This window comes from Phoxinus phoxinus (genome assembly GCF_949152265.1).
Source record: "Phoxinus phoxinus genome assembly, chromosome: 5".
NCBI classification, from domain to species: Eukaryota; Metazoa; Chordata; class Actinopteri; order Cypriniformes; family Leuciscidae; genus Phoxinus; species Phoxinus phoxinus.
The window spans coordinates 28,694,747-28,721,867 of record NC_136880.1 but is presented as its reverse complement, the minus strand read 5'-3'; the positions used below and the strand labels follow the sequence as shown (position 1 = coordinate 28,721,867).

Below are 27,121 nucleotides of genomic sequence, written 5' to 3'. Positions count from 1 at the left end.
CCTTGAGACAAGGAACAAAACATGTCACGCACACAAAAGCCCTCTTTATATAAAAAATGAAGAAATCTATCAAAATAAAAATACTAGTATACTCTGTGTACCCAAGACTCCCCCAAAAAACCTGTTCCCTTACATTGTTCATTAGCTGAGACTTTTGTCTATAATCATTTCTAATAATGTATTATTACACGATTAAAACTAACTTATCTGAAGAATCAGTGAATCATAGTCTGTTGTCTTGTTAAATTAGCACACTTATAGCATCATGATCAAATGTAAAAAAAAAAATTTTCACGTGAAACTACTTATACTGTCTTGCTATTGTAAACTAACTCCTTAACCAATAAGCCACAAATAAACCACCTGTCTGCCCGAGCAAAGAACACACTAGTGACGCATAAACATGACACAACATGTGCTGTACATTTGGCCTAGTTTTATTGTGAATACTAATAATTAAGATGATTAAAATAGTACATACAAACAACTGGGTACATAGAACTGATACACCAAAAACAGTCATTTTCCCTGTGGATAAGGTTGACGTAAGGATTATCATCTCCGTGTGCAAATGCTAAGGTGTTACATTAGAACTGGCCCGTGGTCCCAATTTCCCAGAATGTTCTCAATGAAACGTCAGTAACTCACTGTAGCTACATCGAGACAGAGATGTGGGGTACTGCCTTAGTTTAGAGTAGGAGATTCCAACGAACCGAGTCTGTTCTCTTTAGTGTCAGTCTCAGCCCTCACCAGGACTTATGCAGTTAGATCAATCATTCAATGCGCTACAGTGCATTTACAAATGACCATTCATTCCCAGGGGGATAAGTTTGCAAAATCCAAGACAAGTTGCATGAGTATTTCTATCATCTGTTTTGAAATGGTTATGGAAAAAAAGGGGAGGGTTAGAGTGCAGGGTTAATGCCATTCGGGTTCTTCGAGAGCTTAGGAAATGTACGTTTTAAATGGACACATCTGAAATGAGGGTAATGAAAAAGGTAAATTAAAAGTGCATGATGTGGAGTTACATTACTCCTCAACTTCCAAAGTGTCCTTTCTACAGAAGCAGCAGCTGCTTTGACCATTACGCTCTAAAGACAGAGGTGAGCTCTTGTATATACACATCTGCACACAGGCAGAATATTACATCCTTCTATTAATGTACTGTCAATTAAAACAGCAAAACAACAATCAAAATATAAATAAAATACACTAAAAAAACATTTGATCTTTTTTTAACACTGAGAAGTGAGCTTAAAAGACATCGGGGTGATGGGCCACTGTCAAGACAATGGCAGTGTTTCGCTATATGGTTCTGGAGGAGAGATGCGAGATGACTTCTGTGGGCCTGAACACTCTCTCGCATACACGTGACAGACACATAGTGATGACAAATTAAAATGATAACGTAACCTCCCCTTTAGGACCTGTTGTGACGAACGCTGGACTATCGGGGACCGACATTGGTACGGAAATGTATGTACAACACAAGCATGCTCTCTTTGTGTGTTTTCCTGTAAGAAACGTCCAGTTAATTATTACTATAATGAAAATGCCAAATAAATGGTATAACTTAGCGTTTCTCATTACCTTCAGCAAAATGTTCTTATAAAAGAGAAGAGACCAAAAAAAGGATCAATCAGAACCGCTCCGTGAGAACACCACCTGTTAGTAGTCAACGATCGCCACATCCTGTCATGATCAGAATCAGTTTTTGTATGTAGTGTGTCTTAAAGAAAAGGAGAAGAAGAAAATCTAAGAGATCTCTGTGTGTGAGTTGAATGTTCTTTGTTTATGACTGTAGGTGTGTGTGTGTCTGTATGTAACCACAGAGGTTGAGTCTCTAGGGGTCCTATAAGAGGGCTTTCTCAGGGTAAGGGGTCTGTAGGTTGTCTGCAGTAGCAGGGTGGTTTTGGGAGGAGGGCACGTTGTAGCCATGGGTCTGGGTCATGGTCGCTGGAGCGCCGGGTTGGGTCTGGTAGTACTGAACATCAGCTGGGGCCAGGCTGCCAGGAGAGGGGCTGTAGACTGGAGGCTGGCCCATGTACATATGGGCATCACTGATAAACACACGGGAAATCAGACTTTTATAGAATTATACAAATATAATAATAATAATTTCATCAATGTATTGATACAGATTTTCTTTTCTTTTTTTTTATGGACAGGAAGTTCAGTTGCATAAACTTTTTGCATAAAGTTGCATAAACATAGCCATTATGTTAGGACAGTGTCTTAAGAACTAGTATGACCAACTAGCAGTTAGTTCGAGGTAATCCGTCTTACTGTTCGGTATCAAATTTGAACAATGTATGTTTTTATGTAACTAACTTTAAAAAGATGTGAACGTAACATTTTATAGAATAAGCTAATTTAATCAAAAGTTATTATCATCATTGGAAATTTTCATTATAATTGCCCCAAAACTTTGAGTACCGTCAGGGCATGGTGCCGAAGACACATACCGAGTTCCGTAACGATACCCCGTAGCGATACCCCAATGCGTTAGTCAAATCAAAAATTTTAAGTCAAAATTCAAAATGGCCAACAACCAAAATGGCCAACAACCAAAATGGCCGATATGGAAAAATTGGGTATCGTTTCGAATCGGCATGCTGCACTGAATCTAAAGATACTTTTTTTTGCCAAACTGTTCAGAAGTTATGATCAAAAATAACCATTTTTTATATCTCAGATCATGGTTGTCGTAACAGAAACCATGTTTGGTCAGCGTATTGTGAGATATGAGATATAGCCTCATGTTCATATTGGCATACTATTCATCAAATTTGTTCACACGTTAAAAAAAAAACAAAAAAAACTTTGACGAATCACCTTGAATTCAATCACGTTTTTCGGAATTCATTTGGTCTGACGATGATCTGGTTAAACTTTCGTGAAAATTGGAGCAACGGCCTAGGAGCAGATGGGCTGAAACATTTTCATGAAGGAAAATTATGTCATATGGTGCAATCAAATTGTCTTTGCCAGGGAATCAGAGAGAAAAAAAAATTCTAGCCCTTATGGTACAAAAGTTATTAGCAAAACCATAAGTGAAACTTTGTAGAGTTGGTGGCGTTAGAGAGGTTGAGTTGGAGACTCTAAAATTGCTATGGTGACAGATCAGGCTGTCCTCTATCTGTGAGCCTAATTTTCCTGGAAGCCGTTCTAAGTGCTGCCATAGACTGCCAGAGCGGAAGAAGCAGCGGAATAATAATAGGAACGCCAAGCAGATACGATAGATGCTTACGCACCTTTTATACGCTGCAAGCAGCCAAGTCACCTTCATTTATATAACGCTTTTTACAATACAGATTGTTTCAAAGCAGCTTTACAGTGATAATAGGAAATGAATACAACAAAGATTGTTTTGGCTGTACAGCAGCTCTAGAAGAAAGTCATTGTTTAGCTTTTTTAATGAGGTTTGTAATTGATGCATTTCCGATGTAAAAATCATTAGTTAGTAACTTAGGGGCCACAACACTGTTTTCGACAGACAACTTTTAATACGTTCTGGCAGTTCATTTAAACAACTACGTTGTTCGTTTGACAGCCAAAAATTAAAGCCAAGAAATCATAGGGAATTTTTGTTTTGTTTCTAGCCCTAACTGTTCAAAAGTTATTAGCATAAACGTGAGTAAAATTTGGACAGCTGGTGGCACTAGAGGGATTGAGACTCCACATCTGATATGGTAACAGTTCAGACTGTCCAAATTTCATAACTTTTCCACACGCAGTTCTATAAGCTGCCATAGACTCAACAGCGTAAGAAGAAAAAGAACACTAACGACTACAATAGGTGGCTAGCCACCTTCAGTGCTTGGCCCCTAATAAATAAATAAAAACTAAAATAATAATAATAATTTTATAAATGCATTGATACAGATTTTTATTTTATTATTGTAAATTTAAAAACAAATGACAACAACAATAATATATTTTTATCAATGCATTCATACAGCCTTTTTTAATATTGTAAATGTAATAACAGCAACAAAATAAATATATATTACCATCCGAATCATAAATGCATTGATACAGCCTTTATTCCTTTAAAATACTAATAACTTAATAATATAATAAATTGTGATTACCTGGGAGGCTGCCCAGCCATTTGTGTTCCTGTTTGGTTCATTGCAGAGTGCTGCTCCATTGGAACATTGTATCCCGGTACTGCTGTGCTACCCATTGCATACTGCCCTCCAGTGGACTGGCCAGAGTACACCTGAAAATAAAACAGACTTTCTCTAATATACCATTGCCAAAACAATCATAAAAAATTATATTTTAGCATTAAACCATATCAAACTTATAATATACACACTTTAATCATTTGACAGATTCTCACCTGCTGGGAACCGTTTGGGGTCTGCTGCATGTAGTACTGCTGGCTCTGTAGTTTCGCATACATGGTGTATACTGGGTCTTCATTCATTAGCTTAGCATAGAGAGACAGTGCTTCCATGACCTTCACGTTCAGGTCGGACAGCTCTGAGTGTTTTCTGAAAGCATGACACATTTCCTACATGTGAGATCTATGGGGAATGACGTGCATATTGGTTTCAATGGATTTCATTTGCTACAAATAATTGGAGGTTTGTTTATACGCTTTGCTAGATATACGGAAGGATGGATGTTTTTTTAATTTAAATTAGTTTTTAGATGGGAATACCTGTCAATGTCCTCCAACTTCTGATCAATGAGAGGACCCATCTGGTTGCAAGCAGCTGTTTGTGGGAGGGGGGGAACAAATTTGAATTAATGTGCTCTACAACACAGATCCAACGTACTCTGTCAGAGCATACGGATATGGTTTTAGACTCACCCTCCAACTGCAGGAGTTCACAGGAGTCCGACTGATCGTCTGTTGGGTCTGCACTCTGGATCATCTGAAGCAGCTGGTCCATTTTCTCCTGCAAAACATTCAAACCAGACTGCATGACACTTCTATGAGAGCTGAACACAGTTCTCCAACGAGAGTGTCCGACATCTTTGAAAGGAAATAGTGAATAGTGGATCATTTATTTCACGGTCCAATTTCATGCGTCTATGGTTGTGAGGAGTGTGTATGAAGCCAAATGCTGTAAGATATATGGCATGTAGCCTCACCTCATCAATGTAGACAGGCTCTGGCTCCGGTTCAATCGTCTCTACCTGGACGTCTTCACTGAACTGCACAGTCTTCTTCTCGGTTTTCACTAAGGACAGAGAAATATTAAAGATGAAAATGTAATGTAATAAGCAGAAAACCAAAACCCAAGAGGATATTAGCTTGTGTTAATGAACGTCAGTCGGGTATGAAGCACCTGCCGTTTACTTTCGTTTTATTTATTTTAAAACTTCCGTTTACCGTTCACCATATTCTTCCCTGCTCCTTGAACTGTTACATTTATATTAAAAATCATTTTAAATAGCACATTAAAATAAAACACTTAATAATAATACCTAAAGAGGTAGGGCCTAATCTTTTTATATGACTTCAGATAGGTTTTCTTTGTCAGTCACAGAAAGCACAAAAAATCACCGCTCAAAAAACGAGGACAGGTGCGGGAGTATTTTGAATTAGAATTAAAACGGAAACGTTTTTTTTTGTAAGCTGTGCCATTTCAAAGTGGGATAATTCCACTAGAGCCTTGCATAACTATATTCAGAACATGTGCTTGGCTGTGATAGCCAAAGCAAGAAAATGCCCATCGCATATTCACTTCAACTCCGGAAAAAATAACTGCGCTTCAGAATCAGAATCAGAATCAGAATCAGAATCAGAATGAGCTTTATTTGCCAAATGTGCGGCGATTAACGCCATTCATTATGGGATTTGACTGTTTGATTAATAGATTAAGTGCTCAAATGAATCATATACACAAGTCTTTAATAGGTGTTTTACTTTTAGTCTAGTTGGTAACAAAACTTCCGTTTAAATGACTGTCAAATTAGTCGATGTGCACATCACTAGTTTTTAATGGGATGGTGGACAGCAGTGAGTAAAATAATAGATACCCCAGCCACATTTAAGTTCAAAGTCTGGACACACTTCAGCTTTTATATTGATGGGACAAACATGTTGTAAATAGATAGACATCTTTTGACTCGCTTCACCGAGCGCTTACACAGATACACACAGAAAGCAGTGGATTCATCCATTTAATTTACTTAAAATGCTAAATTTAATTTTATAGACAGACTGAAAAACTTTTTGTGATGTTTAGACTTTAATAAAGAGAGAAAACCTGCACTTAATATTTACACAGGCATTTTGCTTACATACTGTAGATAGACTGATATCGTGATATATCATTATAGGATAGTCTAGCAATATATTATCACAGAATTGCTGTATCGTGATATTATCGGTATCGTTAGCCATGTATCGTGTATCGTATTCGTATCGTATCATGAGGTACCCTGCGATTCCCAACCCTAGTTTACATATATATCACAGCCACCGCACTAGCAATTATTTTTAATTAAAAATTATTGAATATTAATTTAATTTAATATTCGATTAAAAAATATTTATTTTTAATCGAAGGAGACGGAAGCTTGTTGTCCAAACATTAATGGCAAGGACCATTGAGGTGTTTCTCCCTCCTATCTTCTTCAAGGTCTTGATAAATTGTAGCATTTCTTTGTTGTTTAGAATCCATTCTTTTGTCTTTTATGAGTTTAATAAAGAACTCTTGTCTCGTCTTCTGTCCTAACATACCGCGCCGTCTTTCAAGTATGATGGACTTTTGACAGGTGAAGGCCAGATGACGTAAAATAAAAAAAAATAAAAAAAATTGTGAAATATTCCTTTTTCGAAAAACCACATCATGCTAGCGTAAAAACTTTTTTGCAATACATGGGAGTTTTTGCTAAATTGACGTTTAAATTTTGGGCATTTCCGTAATTGACGTTTCCATTGGGCATATTTAAAATTCACCATTTCCATTAAAAAAATCTAATTTAAATCTGGAAATAAACTATTTATATTTAAAAAAAGATTCTGCACTATTTCTAGGTCCTCAAAACAAGCATTTTGTGAGATTGATCATTCATGTGAACTCCATTGTACAGACAGTCAGATGCTCTTCCAGTGGAGTTCAAGATGCTCTTTTGAACATTCTCAAATCATGCGGGAGAACATGATCATCAGATTTCATCAGTTCATGACGCTCGAACGCTGCTGCCAATAAAGCAAGAGCCATAAACAAAGTAATGATAATTGAGAAAATTGATAATTATGAGAAAAGAAAGAGCAAAAAATATACTTAAAAACTCCCTATTGGTCTCTACCCCTTGGACCCCACTGTTCTCTTTTTCACTGTATTGGAATACTGAATGAATGAACGATACGCTACTGTTAAAAAGTTTGGGGTCGGTACGTTTAAAAACAGTTTTTTTATAAGACTCTTATGGTCACCGATGCTGCATTTATTTGAAGAAACACCAATAAACATTTCTTTCTTTATCTATACTTAAAACAGTTTTGCTGCTAAATATTTTTGTGGAAACCTTGATTCCTTTTTTGTTTGTCAGGATTCTTTGGTGAATAGAAAGTTCAAAAGAACAGCATTTATTTGAAATATAAATCTTGATCAATGTAATGCATCCTTGCTGAAAAAAAAAAACTTGAATGAGAGTAAAAAAAAAAAAAAAAACTATTGGAAAATATTGTGAAATATTGTGTTCACAATTGAAGGGCTGCAAAAGAGTAGATGTGACAGCTTTACTCACTCATCTCAGGCTCTGCTGTCAGGTCTGCTGTCACGAAGTTTGACGGAAAAAGCCCAATACCCTGGTACGTCTCGCCCTTCCACCAGTTAGGGTCACTGTGATAGAGAAGAGATGCTTAAGCCCCCTCCCACCAAGTTTCATTTAAAAACAACAACTCATTGGCTATGTTTAGAATCATTCACTCCATCTCTACAGAGCGCTGAACGAACAAATTACCAGTGAATAATACAAAAGCCCTATTCGGACGGGACTAGCTTTCTAAATCACCCAACATCTGTGATTTGATGCGTAGATTTGGACAGGACTAACATCACTGATAACCCTGGAAATTTTACTAATGTTGTCTGAAAAAACACAGAAATGGCAGATTCGGACAGGATTAAAAATCCATAAAAAATTTTTAAAAAAATTATGTCTGTGAAATGCGAATTTTTCACATATAAAAACAACAACAACCTAGTCCCATCCAAAAACTGAATGATTTCAAACACAGCCTGAACCATCCATTGTGACCATCAATGAACAGAACCAGACTCGCCTGTCATCCATGATGGTGATGATCTCGCCTGATTTAAAGGTGAGCTCATTGTCCTCGGCTGCCTCAAAGTCATAGATGGCCCTGACCTTTCTGCCCTCAGTCTTGTGAGAGGTGAGGAGGCTGCTGGTGCTCGGGTACAGGCCAGACAGAGAGACCTGAGGCTGCTGCCGCTGGTCCTTCAGAGACAGTTCGATCGCTGAGAAAGAGAGACACAGACAGCGAGATTACCTCTCTTTCTTCAAGAAAAATCATAGCTGACTTCAGCATTACAGATTTGTGCCCACCTTTAGCAAGGTCTTCTTCTTCCTTCTTGTTTGTTGATGTTGCAGGGTCTTTAGCTACCAACGCAGGACTGGCTTTAGCTTGTTCTGCTGCCTGAACAAATACATTTAAACATCTCATTACTAAACACTCTCTCTGCCATTTCTAACAACATTTTCTGCGATTGATCGACATTTACGGCTTTCTGGGTTTTAACTGTTATACGGTAGGGGGCGCTATTATTCATCTTCTAAAAGAGTACAGAATCTCCTGATCAAAACGCATGTGAAGAAGATGCAGAAACAAGTGATATATGTATGTAAATATGTAAAATAATGCAGTCATCAACATTAAACAGCATATAATTCAAAACTGCCTAACGTTACTGAATGAAATGTTGACCCAACGAGCTATAGGAAGCTTTGGGGGTGTTGATGGACTCAATCTACTCCATCTATGTTTTGATCATAGTTCTGAATCTGGTCCGGATGTAGTATTTGACAAAAATGGGATTTTCTCAGCTTTTTGCTCAAAATATTGTGTTGTCAATTGTTGATAAAAAAAAAGGAATGCCCTTTTTTTTTTTTAAGTAGAGGGTCTGTTCTTTCTTTTGATATATTCATATATATATATATATATATATATATATATATATATATATATATATATATATATATATATATATATATATATATTGCATATTGAAATATTCATACAACAAAATATTCTGGGGGCCATGAAACTTGTGAAAATGATCACAAATGCAAGCAGTGGCATGGCAATGTTTTTCAAAAACGCTAGAGGGGAAAGAGAAAAACATTTTCTTGTTTTAAATCTAAATACACATTCATACAAAGTCTGAACACAGGGTTACACATTTCCAAGTTTTTCATTTACTTTTTTTGTTATTCTATTTGAACTGTGACTTAATAGTTCAACATCCCCCCCAAAAAACTAAAACATATCTAAAACCTTAAAAGTGCATAAACACTGTTTGTTTGAGCAGCCCAACATAATGGAAAAAATACTTTTTTGCAAAAAAGAAAAACGAAAAAAAGAGATAATAACAAAATAAGAATAATAGGAAACTATTTTTTTTTTTTTTTTTTTTTACAAAATTCATATATATATATATATATACACATCGATCAAAAGTTTGGGGTCGTGATATTTTTTTTAATGTTTTTGAAACATAAACATAAAAAAATAAAAATAACAAAAAAGTTAAAACAGTAATATTGTGAAATATTATTACAAATTTAACAAATTTTCTATTTGAATATATTTCAGTCAAAATGATTCCTGTGATGACAAAGCAGATTTATTTTAGTAGCCAGCACTCGTCTTCAGAGTGTCACATGATCCTTCAGAAATGGACATTTATTCATTAAACAGGCAATAAACAGGAGAAGTGCTACTAATACAAATTTTCAGACATTGTTCAGATTCAGAATAGTAAAAGCTAAAACAAGGACGGATTAAGGAACAGTGAAAGCCCTGACTTTTTTTTCAGCAGGATGAAATCATTCTAATATGCTGATTTGCTGCTCAATAATAAATATATCTTATTATTGTCAATGTTTAAAACAGTCCTTCTTTTATTAAATTACTTGATTAACATAAAAGTTCAAAAGAACAGCATTTATTTGAGCTAGAAATCTTTTGTAACATTATAAATGTCTTTTCTGTCGCTTTTGATCATTTAATGCATCTTTGCTGAATAAATTTATTATTTTCTTTCAAAAAAAATTAATAATATTACTGACCCCAAACCTTTGAACGGTATTTCCTTTAATATCAGGTTAAGCATGCTTCTTTTTTTTTTGTGCTGAAGATTCAGATGTGTCCTTTAAACTGAAACTGCACTCCAGATACATTCAATTCCCTACATACTTGTATAACAAGTAACTACAGCATTTCACAGAATCCAGTGAACTGGCAGATCCTGGTAGAACTGCTCACCTGAGAGCCCACCGCAGGGAAGATGACGCCCTGTTCTCGGAGGTTCTTGATCATGGCCGATATGAGGCTGAGCTGGGGGTCATTACGGAAATCCTCAGCCCATTCCACCATGAGAGCCTTCAGCTTCTCACACACTTTTGGGTGGCCCTTGAGAAGAAAGGCCAAAGCATCAGCCTAATACTGCTGGACAAAACAATGAAGCACAGTAGTTCTACAAACAAAAGTACGTACCTTATTTAGCACGTTGCTAACTTCACTAGCAAATTCCCTGGAGCAGACCTCTAAATGGAAGATTTTTCCACAGTTTGACACACATGCACCAAGTAGCTATGGAAGAGAAAACACTTATTTCATTCTCAACAGTTCATTAATGGCCTCTGATGTTTGCATACTTGAGATGGAACCATGCTTCCTGTGCATCCACTAGAAAGCATTAAGAATGGTTTGCCTTACTGTCAACGCTTGCATGGCAACATGGGGATCCTTGTGATTCACTCTCCTCATTATAGATCGCAGACATTCTTTAGGCCTTCAGAATAAGAGCAATAACATTTAACCTGTTAAACACCCATTCATCTAAAAGACACTCTCAAAATCATTCTGAACGCTTGTTCACTAACCCAGTGCGAGACTGTCCGATCTTGTCACAAATGTCCAGAATGAGGCCCCAGTCCTCAGCTGTGTTCATCTCACTTGTTGCTTTCTCTGCAAAACAATGGTTACTCGAATATTTATCCCTCAAATTAACAACGGTTTCCTGTGATTCCACAGATTAAACAGCATAACATGTATATACATATTCATACTGAATAAAGTGTATCTATCTGTAAAAGGCCCCAGATTGTTCAAGCAAAATCGAAGAACTGATGACGTCCTTTCGAACGGAATCAGCCCAAGACGAAGTTTGTTTTGTGTTTGTTTCGGGAATTCGAAATAGCTAGCCAAAGTGAACTTTCCGGAAAAGAAAACGCCTTCGAACTATCATTGGTCCGTGGCGATTACGTAATGGTTAGGCGTGCGAGGCTTCTTTGACGTGGAAATCTCCTCCAGTTCATTTCTTCTGTTCAATCCGTCAATGTCAGACTTCCACGAGTAAAAATATGAACACGCTGGAGCTGCTTTATAGTAAAAAGTGAAGTGGTAATTCTTATTGAAAGAGACACTTACACTGTTCTTCATGTTTGATACTGTTTAAAAGCAAGTAGTTTATACATCACATCGCTATGATCAGATGCATCATACTGCTGTTTTATCATCGCTGTCATATTAGTTTTCTGTTTATTCTGTTATTGAGAGGAAAGCACGCAGCACATATTTACATATTCATTTAAAGGCCGCTCTAAGCAGTGTGGGTGGCGGCGGATGTTCGCTAACAGTATACCGCTGGTCGAGTATTTCAAACGTCTTTTTACTCCTAAGCGAAGAACTTCGGGGATCGGGCTTTTACATCTCATTACAGAAACCAGAGTCAGACTCAGAAATTCACCAGTTTTTTAAGACAAAAATGCAACCGAAAGGGAAAAACCACCCTTTTATGAATTATATTATTATGTTATAAGTTCTATTATTATATCAGTAAGCATACGCTACCTTTGAAAAATTTGGGGTGTGTAAGATTTTTTATGTTTTTGAAAGTTATGCTAAATAAATAGACTATTTATTTATAGCTGAATTTTCAGCATAATTACTCCAGACTTCAGTGTCACATGATCCTTCAGAAATCATTCTATAATATGCTGATCTGGTGCTCAAGAAACATTTTCTTCTAATTATCAATGTTGAAAATATTTGTTGCTTATTTTTGTAAAAAAAAAAATAATAATAATCTTTGATGACCAATTCAAAAGAACAGCATTTATTTAAAACAAATATTTTTAACATTCCTGAAATTATTTAGGCCTATTACAATTTCAATTTAATACATCCTTTCTGAATAAAAGTATTAATTTCCTTCTAAAAAAAAAAATCTTACTGATGGACTGAACTTTTGAATGGTAGTTTATGTCAGATATCTGTATTAGACTACATGACATTTAAGAATGCGGCTTGCAAAAATCTCCATGTTAATTGTTATTGATATGTTGTTACAAATAATTATTTAGAGCAACTTTTGTATTTGATGTGGATTTGATTTTATAATTAACAGCCATAATTTCAATTGTAAATCAAAAAAGTCCTATGTAAATCAATTCTAGCAGGCAGCAAACATTCCCCTTAATAAAACAAAGGTTAATGTTTGACACTTACAGAAAGCAGAAGGTTACCAGTAACCAGTGACCTAACGTTACATTTGTTGTGAGATTCTGTTGATCAATCTAGCAAGGTGTCAAATAGAGGACAGAGGTTAACTTACAAAAAAAAAACACAACAGACATGGTCAGTATCTGCGATTTGGTACAGAGATAACTGTACCACTACAAAACATTCACAATAAACAAAAACCGAGCAGGATATACGAGCGTTTATATTACATCAACACATTCTGGCTTTAACGGTGGTCCAAGCAAAACTATCATCAACAGGCTCATAATACAGTGATAATAATATACAACACTGACATTTTATTAAAAGCCTATTATAAAGGATACAGTCATGCAGTAGGAACAGCCTCATTTAGAAAAACAAACACGGATAATAACATATATAAGAGGTGCAGAAGGGGGCATTTGCAGCGTCACCGTATGAACCGTTAGCTCGAGTCAGTCGGGGCTGAATTAAACCGTTAGGAGTGAGATGGCTCAAATAATCGGAAGTAAACTGCAAAGCACCTGTTTTTACTCAATAGTGCACTGTCAGTGTCATACAAACAGAGCAAATTAGATCTGCTCGCTAACAATCATAGCTTCTTCAGCTACAAACTTGACTAGCCATCAGGCTAATAACATGTCTAGCTGTGAGACTGTTGTCATTAATGACTAGGTAATAGTGTCAAGGTAAAACCGCTGGTGGGAAGTATTAAATTACCGGAACGCCATTGCGACAAAAACACACAAATATTTAAAGTGAACTCGAAAGGAAACAGAAAGCCGGTGGGTTGCCATGAACAACAATAGACAGAGATGAGGTCCCGTTAGCTCGCCTGCTAACTGCATGACAAACTTACCAACATCTTGATCAAAGGGATTTGACGTGAAGAGAGGCATGGCCGAGATATACACACAACGAAATCTAAGCTCGATCCTCTTCTCGTTCGTCTCCCTGTCAGCACTTGGTTAAACGTGAATTAATAAACATAATAAAATAGAAACTACAGTCAGTGTTGCTGATGGGATCCCCTCCTCAGTCTCTTACTCAGTCCTGCAGCAATGCATTCTGGGTAATAGAGGTGTCGCTGAAGTGTGCACTGCACAAACTACACAGGCAAACAGTTTGGCATAACCAAATAAATATGAGCGATATTAAATGTAACGTTACTCTACGACATGTACGTTATTCGACACTGGAATTTGTTAATCGGATCGTGTAAATTATGAATTAGTGAAGGTTATGGAAAATACAGCTGATAAATCATATGACTTAATCACATGCTACTCTCTGACTCAGCAGCAGTCACGAGATAATATAAACACATTTTTTTTGTTTGTTTGTCTTATTAGACACTTGAACATCATTTGTGACTTTTGTGATTGGGGAGACAAGTGCTTTATCTCAGTAACTGAAGGAGTGAGGTGTAAAAAGTACAATGATGTGTTTTCTCTAACAACAGTGACTTTGTATGTTGGTTTCAAATAGGATAATTCATACGTTACAATATCATCATATTTTTTTATTATATGGCTTTTAGGTAAACATGTAAACAACACATACCTTAGACAAGGGGATTTTCCATAAATAGTTTATGTTTTATCATAAAATGTAACATTTAAATATATACAGTTATACTATAAAGTATGGAAAGAAGTCTCTTATGCTAACCAAGGCTGCTTTTATTTGATTAAAACAGTAATATTGTGAAATATGATTTCAATTTAAAATATTGTTTTCTATTTTTATATTTGAAAAAGTAAGGCTGAATTTCACACACACACATACACACACACACACACACACACACACACACACACACACACACACACACACACACACACACACACACACACACACACACACACACACACACACACACACACACACACACACACACACACACACACTCTTCTTCTTTGGTAGTCCATCGTATCCGATGATGACATTCCACCTCATTTGCGGTGTACTCTTTCATGACTGTAGAGTCCAATCCTTGATCCACAAATTTTATGACATATTGAGCATGTAAAGTCCGAGTTTGTAGGGGCAGGCATGGTTGTATGTCTCCGTAGTTTTTTTTGATGTTTTCTTATATTTCTCTCAGATTCTAGCTGCTCTACTCCTGTGTGGCAGAGCTGCTTCCAGGTGGTTCGGTTTGCTGCCAATTCTTCCAGGCGTGATGGATTAATTTGACACTTTCTTAGTGATGTTTTTAGTTGGTCCTTGTACCGCTTTTTCTGCCCCCCTGCAGAACGGCGGCCCTGATGGAGCTGACCATAAAGGATTTGTCGTGGAAGGCGATCTTGAGGCAGCCTGATAACATGCCCAAGCCAGCATAGTTGATGTTCAGTGACTGTTGCCTCCATACTCTTGCAGTTTGTTCTAGCAAGCACTTCCGAATGTGGTACATGGTCATAGCATGTGATTCCCAGGTTTCGCTGCAAGCACCTTGTATGGAAACGCTCCAGCAACCTTAAGTGATGACTGTATATGACCCAGGCTTCACAGCTGTAAAGAAGAGTGGTGATGCAAACAGCTTTATAGATGGTAACTTTAGTGCACAATTGAAGGTGCTTATTTTGAAAGACCTTGCGTCGAAGTTTGCCAAAGGCTGCAGAGGCTTGCCTTATCCGATTTTTTATTTCATAGTCGAGATTGCAATCTTCTGATACAATGCTGCCTAGATACTTAAAGGATGGCACTACTGTAAGTGGTTGTTGTTCTATGGTGAAAACAGGCATAGTAGGTGTAGGGCTGCGCCTCCATTGGCATATCACTTCAGTTTTGGTGGTATTAACTGACAAGCCGAATCTGCTATAGGTCTTCACAGCAGCAGCAAGGATAATTTGCAGGTCTTCTGGGGTATGTGCTACGAGCACGCAGTCGTCAGCATACTGTAACTCAAGGACCTGCATCGCTGAGATCTTGGTGATGGCCTGGAACCTTCGAATATTGAAGAGGTTTCCATCCAGCCTGAAGTCAACAGTGATCCCATTTCTGCTTTCAAGCTTATCACGCAGAAGCTTTGTGACACATAGAAGGTAGATGTTAAAAAGTACAGGTGCCAGCACACACCCTTGTCTTACCCCAGTGCATACTTTAAAAGGCTCTGACTCCTGACCACCTTCGGTCACACGACCTACCATCCCTTCATGGAACTGGGACAGGATGTTACAAAATTTTTTTGGACAGCCAAATTTTGTTAAGATGTCCCAGAGCAGCTCTCGATTCACAGTATCGAATGCCTTGGAGAGATCGACAAATGCCATGAAGAGGTCCTGATGTTGTTCACGGCATTTTTTCTTGAAGCTGTCTTACTGTGAAAATCATGTCCACAGTACTCCGATTCTTCCTGAAACCACACTGGGATTCTGGCAACACATGTTCAGTTAGGTTTTCCACCAGCCTATATAGCATAATTTTTGCCAGGACCTTCCCTGCGACAGCCAGCAGCGATATACCTCGACTGTTGCTACAAATAGATTTGTCACCCTTGTTTTTATATAAAGTGACAATGTTTGCATCCCTCCATTGTTGAGGGACACACTCCTGTTCCCAGACCTGCAGGATGTATTGATGAATCATCCTGGTACTCAGGTAGCCACCCTGTTTAAGGAGCTCTGCTGGGATGCCGTCATTGCCAGGCGATTTATTATTTTTGAGGGAGTCTACACTTCCTAGGACCATATATGGTTTATAAGGAGTTGTAGAAGTTATACATATAATTTCTATCAGCATATGATTTGATGTGACACACACACACACACACACACACTCACACACACACACACACACACACACACACACACACACACACACACACACACACACACACACACACACACACACACACTCTGTGTCTTATGGACTTTCCGATACCATAGACTTAATACTTTTCACACTGTACAAACTGTATATCCCCTAACCCTAAACACAACCCTCACAGAAAACTTTCTGCATTTATACAGGGGATGCAATGAAACCACAGTGAAAAGTTTTAGACCACAATAAGTTATGAGTATGTAGGGCCTCCTTTTGCGGCCTTTTGTGGCCAATAGAATCAATTAATCTTGGGGTGACCAGTGACCAGAGGGATTTTGAGCCATTTCTCTTCCAGAACAGTGTCCATGTCACTATGTGATGCTGGTGGAGGAGGAAAACACATGGATGCTGATGCTGGTCATGAATGAATGATTCCTCCAGAATGATTCTGTAGTCTTTAGCAGTGATGCACTCATCAATTACAGTAGGGAATGGCGTGATGTGGGACAGTGAAGGTGGACTCATCAGAGAACAATACGTGTTCCACATTGTCCACAGGCCAAGATTTGCACTGTTGGCACCATTGAAACCGACATTAGGCATTGGCACAAGTGACCAAAGGATTGGCTATAGCAGCTTGACCATTAATATTGACTCTGTGGAGTCGGGAGAGAAATGGACTCTGTGGAAACGGGAGAGTCGAGGTGTGCATTTAATTCTGCAGTGAGTTGGGCAGCTGTGGTTTTATGTTTTTTGGATACAATCTGGGTTAGTAGCTAGACATCCCTTTTAGACAGCTTCATCTTGCGTCGACAGTTACTCCTGTTGGATGTGGTTTGTCCTACATGGTGGTATGCCGACCTTACCCTGGATAACATAGCTATTGATACACCACAAATACTTGCTGTCCTGATCACAGATGAGCCAACGAGATGACCGCACCAAATTCTGTCCTCTTATTTGTTCTGCATTCCAGGGATACACACACACACTGGCAGACAAGGCAATACAGGAAATTGGTACATTCCATTCAGACATAAATAATAAGGATAACAAAAAATTAAACAGAGCTTTTTGAAAAATACCAACTATATTTTATTTCAGATAAAAACATGGTCTTTCATGATGATTACATACATGTACATGTATTCAAATACACAACTATTTTATACATAGCTACTGCATAATCAAATATTTGAAGCGTTAAAGATTTATTCACATAATCACATCAATGATGTCCAAGACTTAAGAAGTAAAACTCTGGTGTGAACAAATTTTGGATTATAGTCATTACAACATATCAACATATTAATTTGTAGCTTTATGGTTGGCTGTTCAAAGCTTTATTTTAATTAAAGCAGCTACAAAGCTTCATTGTATTGCACTGGAGTAATGTGGCATCAGCTTTGTTAATGACACAGGTAAAACAGGTATTTACAATCATATGATTACAATACATTACAGCTTTTTCACTTATCTAAACATTAACATGACTGGTGATCAGTGTATTTAAAATAGTTTGCAGTCTTGACTTGCTCGTGATTGTCAATGACATTTACTTTTGTGTCCATCCTGTATGCTGCTCACTGGGCAAAGCGAACGTGCGTGCTTTGTGAGAGGATACTGTGACTGTGACAAGTCTTCTGAACTGTCTCTGTGATTGTCAAATCCAATACTCTGTTCATTCATAACAGATGCTATAAAACTGGAACTTTGGCTGTGAATAATGGAGAAAATATGAATTATACGAACTCAAGCACACCATGTATAGATAACACGTTTCAACAAAAAGAAGCTAGAAATATATGCAAGAAACAAGAATCGGAACTTACATTCATTAGTTCGTTCACAAATGAAGCCGATGCGTTCTGTGCAGAAAAAGTCGTTCCAACTGCCCTCGTGTATTAAACCTGCACAGTCTTCCCCCGCTTCATGACCATGGCTCCAGTTATCCGGCTGCCCAGGTTTCCATTTCCTTTCAATTAAAATCAGACGTGACTAATGGGGAATGTCTCCTAACACTGTAATCTCCTCTCTATATGACTGCGGATCCTCAATGGATACGCATTACATTATGTATTATGTACACTGGAGTAACAATAATGGTTCATGGGAATTTTATTTCATGCATTGTTATCTACTCACGTAAAGTTGGGCAGGCTCCCATCCACCCATCTCCAGATGTTTTCCTCTATACTGTCTGTGAGTCCCAGCCAAAAGTAGCCCTTTCCAGAAATCTGCCTCTTTATCCATAACTGTGATAGATAATAAAGAGTGCATTGTGTAGCACAAATGTATGGAGTGATATTAGATCTAAAACTCAAGAGTAATATAGATAATGCTGTTTAATTAAGACGCATTACATATTCAAGAATAGTTTCCAAGATTTACCTGCTCATCTTCATCATTGATAATCAGCATAGATGAACTCTTGTTGTTGCAACTTTCCTTCGTTTCATTAAAGTTCAGCATTTCTGGTCGAGCTGAGAAGTAGTAACATTTGTCTCTGAAGCCCTTCCACTGAGGTGGGCACCCTTAGAAGAAGAGAAAAAAAATACATAAGAGAATAACTTATGAGAAATACAGACTGGTCTTCAAGTTCATGTGCATCAGTATATAGCATGTGCTAAAATCTCTATATGTGCAATGCATCTTTAGTTTTTCATGTTCTTGTACTGTCCCTATACAAACATTTTAATAAAGTAACATCAGTTATATACTAAAGTGTGGTTTGTGGAATTGACAGCTTTTAAAGTGCCCCAATTTTGCTATTTTAAAAGGTTCAAAAGTTTGTTTTTGGAGGTCTCCAAAATTAGGTTTATATGCATCCAAGGTAAAAAACAAACATTTTAATTTTCTCATAATATACATTGCACATCACCTCTTGCTCAGTGTCTGAAACGGTTCGATCAAGGATCCAGTCTCTCTAAACCCCTCCTATTTAAGAGCCTACTCTGCTCTGATTGGTCAGATGGCCCAGTCTGTTGTGATTGGTCTACCGCTTACAGCAAATGTGGGAAACGAAACGCCTATTACCATATCTGAATTTCAGCACTGGAAGCTTCCTCAGCGCTTGATACGCAGTAACAATGGTGTCGGTTTTACCCATAGACTGTAAAAAGGTTTTACCGTATCAATTCCAGCATGAGTCCTCATCCTTTTGAAGTGCATGCAAAGTTGCAAAAAGGATTTGCAGCGTTGAAAACAGCATCTTCTCAATATGTCGACAACACGAACCAAACTCTTCCAGGCCTCAGCTACAACTACAGTGTTTGAGGGCGGGTCAATGTAGAGCAGTCAATAAAGCAGCCAATGAAGACCATAGGCTGGAATTATGCAAATATGTTACATTGTTATGTAGGTTTGTAACAGGAAGTGAGACTGGAATTGCTGACAACTCGTTTTAGCAGTTCAGAATCAATTCTTTCTTTTAGGAGACAATAACTAAATTTGTTTAGTTACTTTAAAACTTTGCAGACTTTTACATTTAGTAAAAGTTATATTACACACTATATGAAAGGTAATATTTAAAAAAGCACAATAGGGGCACTTTAACTTATATACAAATAAACAATATACATCCCAGAGTACAAATGTAAAATATTTTGAGATCCTTATTTTATATCAAAACTATCCACATTACATAAAACCTGAATTTATTCTGTAAACTGTAAGCAATGAAAGAGAACATAAGAAAAGCTTGTACCTGGTGTACTTGTTGGGGGCGGCGCTACCTGGCGGTTGACAAAGCCTTGTGGATCTACCGGGGGCATAACTACTGGTGCAGGAATTCCTGGTAATCCAGGAGGTCCAGGTGGGCCAATGGGGCCAACGGGCCCACGGGCGCCTTCCAGTCCTGCAGGCCCAGCTGGCCCTCGGAGTCCCAGGGGCCCCTGTGGCCCAGGAGGACCTGGCTGACCATCTCTTCCAGGCAGACCAGGTATACCGGGGTCACCTTTCTCTCCTGAAGGCCCCGCCCTGCCCCCTGATCCTCGTGAACCCTTTGACCCAGGGCTTCCTCTTGATCCAGGTGGCCCTTTCAACCCTGGCACACCAGTAGGCCCAGGTACACCCCTTTCTCCTTTAGGCCCAGCAATACCAGGTCCTCCTTTTTCACCACTTTCACCTTTCTGGCCAGCTTTGCCGGGCAGTCCCTGGGACCCTTTGTCTCCCCGAGGACCTCTTGGACCAGGAGGACCTGAAATTAATGACACATTTTTTGCATTTAATAAACTGCACTCATGGTCCGCCGAATCAGCGTTTGATTGACAGGGTCGGGAACAGACCACACAATCGCACATCTGTATAAAAGTGAAGTCAATGCATCTTGACCTCGTGGGTTTTTGTGAGAGGAGTTTGACTTTGAGATAGTGGATTTTTGGTGATATAGTGACATTTATAGTGCGATTTGTTTAGTTATATTTAGGCTTACATTTTAATTTACACATTGACTGATAGGCTAGAGACAGACAGAGTAGGCTATACATATAGTTACACATTAATAGATGCATAGATAGAAATATATATAGACAGATAGATTAATAGATAGATACATAGATTAAGATAGATAGATAAATAAATTAAAATACCATTATGCACAGTGAGGAGCCTACAGGTTACAATCCTCACATATTAGAAAAATACAATAATAATAATAAAATAAAATAAAAAATTTAATGGCTCGTTGTCAAGGTTGTTTCAGATCAACACCTGCAAGTGACCACTAGGTGTCACCGTTTAGATGGGTGTCGGATTGTTTCGAAGCCTCGACACAATATGGCACATTTGCTTCAACTGTATCATTGTTTCACGAAGCCTCGATCTGCCCACCACTATGAAATACACTGACTTGACTTATGAACATACACTCAACAACAGCATTACAGGGAACAATAGCTACTTGAGAAGAGACAATAGAAACATGAGGGCTATTTATACACAAAGACAAATAACAAAGGTATAGCGGAGGATCTTTCCTAATTTTAGAAAAGACCCGCTCTCTCCAATTTTTTTTTAAATGCACATGCGCAACACTCTATTTGCTCCCGAGAGGGAACGCCTATTAAACGGCTAGCATCGCTAATCATAGCTTACATTAACTTTTACTAGCAGTGATTTTAAATGGATTTCTCCAAATAGCATGACAAACTTTACCTGTCTACTAGAATCTTCGCGACTGCGGCATCAGTGGGAAGCCCAACCTGTGCTTTTAGCGCACGCCAGCGTGTGAAATATTCACCCAAAATTACTCTGGTCTTGTTTCTATATTCTGCGGCCTTTCTCTTCTTATCATACACTTCGTATAAATTTTTTCTCTTTCGACCCTCAGCCATTTTCAAAGGAATGGCTGAAACCGTAACTCATCACACATAATACACCTGAAAGTGTGCATGCGCAGAAAGCGAAAACTACATAGGGACGAGCACGTACGACGGCCTTACGTAAACATATCACCAGAATGATTGACACTTAGGTGGACCAATAGTATAGGCTACCCACCCGGAAAAAGAAAATCCTCCGCTATACCTTTAACAAGACACACCTTTGAATAATCAACAAGGACCCAATGACGTAGACAAGGGAACCAATAGAGAGCCTAAGTCCCTCCCCTTCCGGTCGACCACCATGGGACCTTATTTCGGAAAAATATTGTATGGTAGTCAATGGCGAGAGACAACAATATTTTGATCTCGTTTGAATTGTGCCCTGATTTACACATATGATGTTTGTCAATTTAAAAGATACATTTTAAAGTCAAGAAAGTCGCAGTTTGATGTAAAACTGTTGAGCTGTAAGACTGTGAAAATACGTAATTACAAAGACTACAAACCCAGAAGCCGCACATGCGACGTCATACCTTTTCTCTCAATGAATGAAGCTAACTTTACTGAAGCTAACGTCTGTCATTTTTTCTATAGTCTTACATTATAATCGTAACCTTACGCCGTCATGCCTGACTCGTGTTTTGAGCCAGAATACACACATACGAGCAACGGATCTTGTGACGTAGGCTACATAGTGTGAGACGAGAGATGTAGTTCATCGAGCGATTTTCACATACAACTAAACGTTACTCTTCTGTTTTATGACAAACTGCGACTTTCTTGACTTTCATATTTACCTTTTAAATTGACAAACATCATATGTGTAGTTCAGGGGACAGTTCAGACGGAATAAAAAGATAAGTTATCTCTCGCCATTGACTTCCATACATATTTTTTCCGAAATAAGGTCCCATGAGCCGGAAGCGGAGGGGCGGGACTTAGGCTCTCTATAAGTACAAGACACATGAACCAGGAAAGCACATGACAGGATCACATGAGGGAACAGGGGAATCACATGACAAACAGGAAGCAGGAAACATGACTAAGGCAAAATTACAGATTAAAAGACATGAAAACAAAAACGCACCAAAACCCAAACCAACGTGACAGTGCTGCTCTTGCGGCGGTTTAAGCAAATATTTGTGCTTTGTTTCTGTTTGATATAGTTGTAAAGCTGATATTCTTGCTGATATTTTGGTCTATAACTGCTCCCCGAACTTCCTGCTGCCCTGTATATTGCTCTATCATTGGCTGTAGGTCAACAACGATGTCATTTTCAGTCAGAACACATTTCAAACAGCAGGATTTTGAATCACAGACAGGTCCAGATATTTAGCATGCCACATATCTCACGGGTGTCTCTGATAATGTGCACTGCATGATTGACACTAACGTGAACGAGCACCGATTTGCCTCTGATATCGGGCATTTGTCTGCGATCTTTCGGCGAGTGAAAATTGGGGCTAAAATCGTGCAGCCTGAACTCGACCTAATGTAGTTAACCTTATTGGTAAAGTGTTATCTATATTTTTTTAATAAAATCATCTTTAAAAAAATCTTTATACAGGCTACATGATCCTGTTTTCTAAATTTAGATTTATTATTACACCATTAATTAGCTTGCCTTAATCATCTCAAATCAAATCTGTAACTACTCAAAATTTGTACTACAATAATTTCTTTAAGCTTTTGATTTGAATATTTAGTGATAAATATATATAGTATTTTTCATAATTTATTTTAGTAAATAATTTTACATTGTATCATTTTTTTTTTTTTTACAAAAACAATTGAGCTATTTCAGCAATTTAATTCTTCAACATGACAATGCATTTGAAAAATGCTGTAAAGCAGTCGACAACTTATGGCACGCGGAGAGATAATCACAGAAGTGTGCACCTCCAGTCACATAAATGTTTTATCGTGTCTGCGCGCTAACGTGCGTTAAATCACACTGTTTAATAGTATTTATAGATCCTCCTAACTTAATAAAACAGGCAATGTGACTATGAGGACAGATTACCTCGAAATGTATGTCCGTATAGTACGAGGGATTTTAATTTTAATTTAAAACATACACCTCTTTAGCTATTGTCATGTGCCAATGATTATCCCTCCCCCATGCCAATGTTGGCACACGTGCCATAGGTTGCCGACCCCAGCTGTAATATTTTGTAAAATAATAATAATAAAATATAAAAAGGAATTATTCAACTGTGTATAACAAAACAGAGTTGTTTTAAATAGTCATTATTTGATAGCCTAGGCTCTTACCCTGAAGGATAGTGAAGTTTGTGATGAGCTGCGAGTGTTTGCTGTCGACCAGTTTCATTTCCTCCATGACTATAGAGAGGCTGCTGACCTCTTTGTCGAGCCTGGCAGTGAGTTCCTCCTGCTGGGTTTTGAGCTCTGTGCTTTCTGCCTTAGTTTCTGCCACACTGTTGTTGAGCCCCAGCAGCAGGTCCGAGTGCTGGGTCACCGTCTCGGCGCAGGTGCGCAGGCCATTCAGGTCCATGCTGATCGCTCCGAGCAGCTGTGTGGTGAAGCTAACATTCCCTGTAATGCGGTCCATTTCCCCCTCGTTGCGGTCAAGATGTGCCTCTAGTGCATCAAACTTCGTGGAAGTGGCATTGTCGTGGTCTCGCTGCTGGTCCATGAGCTCACGCAGGCTCTGGTCGTGGCCGTCGGTGATGGCCGAGGCGTTCTGCACCTGCTCTGAAAGCGAGTTCAGCTGGGAGGTCACGTCCTCCAGAGAGTCACTGTTAGAGCGAGTCAGTGCAGAATTATTAGCAGCTAAGGCTTGAAGGTTCTGCACCTTCTCCCTCAGCCAGTCGGCATCCGCTTTGGTCTGCCTAGCCACCTGCTGAAGGCTCTGATAGTCATTCTTAAGCTTCTGGACAGCCTGGCTAGTGTCCTCCACTGACCTCTGGAGGGAGCTGAGGAGGCTTCTCTGCTGGGTCTGGGTGAAGTTCAGAGTGCTGATGCTGTGAGTGTTTCGTCCCTGTTCATCTGCCTGCACCTGAAGATTCGTCTGGAGCTGCACAGTGTCAGTCTTTAGTCTGTCAATCACGCCGCTGTATAAGTTTAAGGTGCGGTTTACTTTGTTGATGACGTTGGCGTTGCTCTCCAGCAGATCTCGGAGTGAGAGGTGTCCGCTCTGCATGTCCTCGCCGGCTAGCTGTAGCTCACCGAGAACAGCTCTGTTGCTAGAAGCCTTTATGGCAACGTCACTGAGCTGCTTCTGCAAGGTCTGAATTTCCAACTTGAATGAGAGGAGTTCACTGGTGGCGTTCTCTGACTTCTCTCCCGTTTGATCATCTGCACATCAAATATAGAAGTTCATGAAGTTCAAATAAAATAAGGATTCAAAGCCAATGACAAATAAGAGTGTCCATTAGAAATATTTAATGATTAATTTAATGCAATGTTTAATGGTTGTTCTTAATTAATTTTAACCAAGTAAAAAGTAAAATATATATTTAAAATATGTATATATTTGATTTATTTTTTTACACATGAATTATTCATTCATAGAAATCACACATTATATAATACAACCTGTAGTAACCTTGCCTTGACATAAAAAGGACCCACCACACGACTATAAGCAGTGAAGCAAAAAATAATATTATATTACACTAAACTACCTAAGGTTTTATTTTTTAACTATTTAATTCTGATTCATTCTGAATTTTATTTATTATGATAGTGTATTACCATCATCGTTTTGACGAAATGCGTAAAAAATATAAATTTTTAATTCAGAAATTCAAAACATGCTCACCAGAGAAAATGTGTATTCAAATCATTGAATGTGTGATCAAATGAATAGATAGGACGGAAATTTTGCCAGTTATGTGATATCTATAGGGCAACATCTCAGGTCTACTTACCAAGTTTCTTGAGGTCTGTCTCTACAGCCATGATTTTCCCTCCATAATTCTCCATACCTTCTGTTACATTATCCATCCTTTGTACCACTGTGTGACACACATTACAGATGTCAGTTAAACCTTGTCTGTACTATGGACTACAAGTATACTATGAATCCTGAAGGATGCACTTTTAATAAAGAGTCAAGAGGCTGCTTGAGATTCATCTCTGAAATTTCCTTCAAAATGCTGATCATTTTGACCTGTGGACATGATTCAACAATTTTAACTTGTCCGGTGCACATGCATACAAATACAACATAAATTCCACACATACAGTCATGCAGGAAATACATGACACTTCATTTCCTCTGGAATTTGGAATGGATCCTGAGGAGTCTTTATCTGAGCATCTCCTGAGCCTTTGTGGTGATTCCCAGCAGTTTTGCTGGCACCACTTTAGATATTCAAGGAAAGATTTTGGTCTCATCCCTGATTATTGAAACCCCAGTTTAAGATGCCCAAGGGCTAAAAATTGTAATATAACCTGCCGTAACCAAGACTATGCCATTTATGTACTTATGTACAATGTTGTAAACATCTTATGTTAGTCTTGATTCTAGAGTTCTAGTGTTCACATGCACCACTAGAGGGCGCTTTCACTATGCATTCTGGTTGATTCTTTTAGTAAGTGGTATATGATTAAAATACCAACTGTCACATTCATCTTTTTCTTTGGAACGGTCAGAACACGACCTTACAGTCTATTATGACAAAGTCCTGGTATGGCTTCAAAGCCCCCCCTTGATCCCAGTGTTTATCCCATTGAATATCTCGCTGGCGGTCAAACATGAATGAAAAAATAAAGTCATAATCTTTGCTCTCTAGTGTATTTACTATCACTGTTTTCAACTCGTGTTTCATTCAGACATGCAGCACTCAGCAATTCACTGACAGCAAACTCAAACACATCAAAGATCTAGTGTTAGCATTCCTGACTGTGCTTGTGTAACCAAACACAAAAAAAATATATGCTGTAGGGGAAAAACAAAACATGGAGGTCCATTTCAAAGGCTTGTTGGTCATTTTCACACTGGGAGTCTGTCAGCGTGAGGTCAACACTGCCAGTTCCTCCTCTCAGTCTTCTGCCCTCCTTCTCTCTCCCACTCTCCATTCTTTCTTGTGTAAGCCATGTTATTTTTGAATGGAGTTTAGTAGAATGGTTCTCTTCGCTGTATTAGGCGGGCCTCAATCTAAATATGCACCAAAGACCTTTGAGACACTAACTGGACTAAATCTGAACATGCAATTAAAACTCTTGTTGATATATAGCTGTTCAGGAGACCGTTTAGAAGTGATACAGAATGAGCAATAAAGTGACCCGATTCACTCTGGCACTGCCAACAAAGGAAACAGGGACTGTATTCAGAATGCCA

At 38.4% G+C, this 27,121-nt stretch overlaps 2 protein-coding genes across 2 annotated transcripts in view; both read right to left on the bottom strand.

Annotated features, from left to right (window-relative positions):
- Positions 1-400: 400 nt before the first annotated feature.
- stam (signal transducing adaptor molecule (SH3 domain and ITAM motif) 1) lies at positions 401-14,017 on the bottom strand. The gene is made up of 14 exons (XM_079613104.1): positions 13,584-14,017; positions 11,101-11,185; positions 10,934-11,009; positions 10,712-10,807; positions 10,481-10,627; positions 8,542-8,632; positions 8,258-8,453; positions 7,720-7,814; positions 5,110-5,198; positions 4,826-4,913; positions 4,673-4,727; positions 4,349-4,502; positions 4,095-4,225; positions 401-2,060 (listed from the first exon to the last, which is right to left on the bottom strand). Exons 1-14 carry the CDS (start codon positions 13,621-13,623, stop codon positions 1,853-1,855), a joined length of 1,551 nt encoding a protein of 516 aa, XP_079469230.1. The 5' UTR covers positions 13,624-14,017; the 3' UTR covers positions 401-1,852.
- Positions 14,018-17,564: 3,547 nt separating this feature from the next.
- The window catches only part of colec12 (collectin sub-family member 12), a 34,182-nt gene continuing 24,625 nt past the window's right edge, over positions 17,565-27,121 (bottom strand). The window contains exons 4-10 of the mRNA XM_079613227.1: positions 25,707-25,793; positions 24,088-25,131; positions 20,196-20,687; positions 18,881-19,023; positions 18,635-18,744; positions 18,322-18,464; positions 17,565-18,206 (exon numbers count right to left, since the gene is read on the bottom strand). Coding sequence (XP_079469353.1) covers positions 18,187-18,206; positions 18,322-18,464; positions 18,635-18,744; positions 18,881-19,023; positions 20,196-20,687; positions 24,088-25,131; positions 25,707-25,793 — 2,039 coding nt within the window. The 3' untranslated portion in view covers positions 17,565-18,186. The remainder of the gene's footprint in view (positions 18,207-18,321; positions 18,465-18,634; positions 18,745-18,880; positions 19,024-20,195; positions 20,688-24,087; positions 25,132-25,706; positions 25,794-27,121) is intronic.